Source organism: Alosa pseudoharengus, unplaced genomic scaffold (assembly GCF_046254945.1).
Source record: "Alosa pseudoharengus isolate Yale_2024_CS ecotype anadromous, Long Island Sound unplaced genomic scaffold, YU_APseudo_1.1 YU_APseudo_1.1_scf_19, whole genome shotgun sequence".
Taxonomy (NCBI): Eukaryota; Metazoa; Chordata; class Actinopteri; order Clupeiformes; family Clupeidae; genus Alosa; species Alosa pseudoharengus.
The window spans coordinates 37,140,588-37,143,833 of NW_027468657.1; the positions used below are offsets into that span (position 1 = coordinate 37,140,588).

General features: G+C 40.6%; 1 protein-coding gene across 1 annotated transcript; it reads right to left on the reverse strand.

Annotated features, from left to right (window-relative positions):
• Positions 1–369: 369 nt before the first annotated feature.
• ora2 (olfactory receptor class A related 2) lies at positions 370–1,476 on the reverse strand. Its single transcript, XM_076293061.1, has one exon. The coding sequence runs from the start codon at positions 1,333–1,335 to the stop codon at positions 370–372; it is 966 nt and encodes a 321-aa protein (XP_076149176.1). The 5' UTR covers positions 1,336–1,476.
• Positions 1,477–3,246: the final 1,770 nt, after the last annotated feature.

Below are 3,246 nucleotides of genomic sequence, written 5' to 3' on the forward strand. Positions count from 1 at the left end.
GCTCTCTCCCATTATCTCTATTGGGTCCAGCTTACATCCCTGAACAGCACTATTGTATATATTGTGCCTCACAGTTCAACATACTGTAACAAAATCAAATTCCACCAGCCTTGTTCGTGTGACTAATAAACAATCTATTTTTTCACAAGCTGACATCAAAACAAGACCGCTTTTCACATTTTCACAATTTTTTTATTTACATTAAATAAAATGACTAGTCACATAAACCTGAGTTTAATAAGTACAAGCATTTTAATGTCTTAAAATGATCTGTGTCTATCATATACAGTATGTAAATGTCAGTACAAAAAAATGACATGATCAATTTTCTAATTTAATCCTGCACTGATATTGAAGTGACGGATGATGTTATACAGAGGAAAGAGCTGTCTCTGTGTTTAGCAGAAGCTTCTCTTCATGCTCACATTTCAGAAGTTTCTTGACTTTCTTGTTAGAGACAATGATGACAAAGGGGCTAACGGCAGCATACAGTGATGAGAAGAAAACACGCAAGTCTGACACCAATGATGAACTCATAGTTTCCTTTACTGTGAGTGTGTACACCCACAAACCATTGTCCACACCATAGAATATCACATACAATGTCACCAAAGTTACCACTGTAATAGCTGCCCTTCGCTCTGAGGAAAGGCTTCCTCCCCTGCTGCATGTGCTCTTATGGACACTTTTGACTTGATGAGTATGATGGTAGAGGAAAACCAAAATAATTAAACTGGCTGTGGTCATGAGTGCCATGGGCAACACATCTCTGCTCACCTGGACTGCTCCGTTGGCATCACGTGAGAGCTTTGAAGGAAAGCGCACAAAGCAGAACTGCACATTAATGCCATGCTGCACAAGGCTTGAGTTGTTTCTTGAACTTAAAGAAAAAAGGACAGCTGCTGAGCTCATGGATGTGTTGATGAGCCACAGCACTAAAAAGATGCAACCCAGGTTCCTGGCAGCGAGGGCACGGACAGCAGCCCAGTGTGACCCTGGAGCAGCAGTGCTCAGGCACTGATAAGCACTGAGCACAAATGTCAGCCAAATGGAGAGTGAGCGAGATGTACGATAGAGAAATATTACCGCCTTACACCCAGTGTCGCTAAAGACGTAAGATAGCTGGAAGGTGGCAAGGCTTTCCAGAAGGCAACGTACCCCCACCACTATCAGGTTGGCAGAAGCTAGGTGCAACACGATGGCATCAGCTGGCAAGAGATGGCGCTCCTGGTAAGCCAGCCGTACAAATGCCCAGATAACTATGCTGTTACCAGGGACACCCAACAGTGTTAGAGATAGGTAGAGCAACCCACGGGTGAGTATCTCAGACTCCATTTCTGGTCATCCAGATCATTACTGTTCTTATGCAAAGCCAGGTTCCATACACAGTAGCTAGCTATTCAGGTTCCATAAAGCAATGTTAGTATGAATAAGAGCAGAGGTCTTTTTTCATAATATAGCTTACTGAAGTGCAGAGAATCTAACTTTTCTTTACATATAGCATTGCACTATATCTAAATGTATTGCAAATTATGTAGCATATCAGAGACATCTATTAATTCCTTATGGCAATGTCTTGAACTAAATGATGGCACAGCATTAAAATCACTTTGTATCTCCTTTGTATCTCCTATCTCTCCTTTTATACCCTTACAGAGAGGTACAGTGTAATGAAGTGGCATTAATTTCTTGTTTACATTTGACAGTGATAGCTGTAAACTATCTGACTGAATGCTTCATTAATTCATACACGACCAAATAGTCTCATTAGTCTCAATAACAAGACATGAGAGATGGTAAATAATCTGGGGTGTGTTTCACAGTTAGTGTCTCTTAGTGTTCTAAGATGACTCATAACTTAGACGTAGTGTTAATAAAAACTCTCTATGATAACACTTTAGTTAAAATTAGTATACTAATTAACCATTGTAAACACCTTAATGTTTTTGTTTTAGATAAGCAAGCATAGGCCATATTATATAGAGAGTGTTACCTTTACCTTCACTAGCTATCCACTGCGGTAGCCTACGTTAGGTCATCAGTGGTGGCTGACATATTCCCAAAGCAAATATACAATAAAATAAGGTATGTTATTAAAAATACAGTGTTATTTTATTCCATTCAAGAAAGTAATTGCAGAGAAAGTCAAACCTAAATGCGGCTTTAGCATACAACGTTACACTGAATGTTACCAACGTGTGAAGTGCTGTGAATCTGTGACGCTTCCGATATCATTAAACAGTGATATTGATTGGTTGTCAACGGTAAAAACGTCATTCTTTTCGACAATATTTTGATTTAGTAGCAACTAACTATGGTGTACCTTAAGTAGCAATGGTGCTACAGAAAAAGAATGCAGTGTTAGTTTAAAAATAGTTTGTTTCAACGTAAGGTTTAAGACACACTTTACACCTAAACTTACGACCGACCTAATGTTGTACTGGTGCAACCGGCTGCAGAGAGGTAGCTCACCCCTCCCTTCAGTATTCCCAGAGAAACTCCACACCGTGTTTTGTGCTTTTGTTTGGGGGACAGGCTGCCCCCAATTTGTTTGTTTTCCAGTTTTCAGAGCCTGGGCTGTCTACAGAGACAGTTTTTAAGGTGTACTCACTGGATGGACAGCTAGCAGATTGTGAGGAGATGTTTGCATTATTACATGGCTCTTCAAAATGCTGTAGAATGCTCTAGGGGTGTAACGGTTCATGTATTCGTATTGAACCGAAACGGTACGGGCGTCACGGTTCGGTGCATGAATTTACACGGAGAATACACGGTATAAAAATACATAAAACTCGTGTGCGGATTAATTAATGTCATGCGCAATTACTGTTAAGTAGCGAGAGTTACGGGAGTTCTTTAGCGACACCTAACGCTAATCTGTAGGTCGTCAGTCGAGTCCGTCAGTCATTAGCAGCACTAAGGTTAGACCCACAAGAGTTAGAGGATCCGCTGGTCTCTTTAAGATCGCAAGTTTGAGAACTTCAGTTACAGTAACGTTAGTACAGGCGAAAGAGTGGTGGATAAGATGAAACTGTGTGTCGGCGTTGTTCAGCAGTTGTTGGGTATGTGAGTGGAAAAAATGCTACACATATTCGAAGCCATCACCCAGATGATGTAGGCTACCAATCACTGAAACGAGGGGAAAAAAAACTTCCCCTGCGCTTCAGCAGCCTTTGGATACACATACAAATAGGGCCAAAACCTATGGCTTAAATTAAATGATTTCGTAATGACAGAAAGCTATGT

Excerpts from the sequence above, each read along its gene's own strand:
- ora2 (XM_076293061.1), bottom strand. The coding sequence starts at position 1,335 with ATGGAGTCTGAGATACTCACCCGTGGGTTGCTCTACCTATCTCTAACA.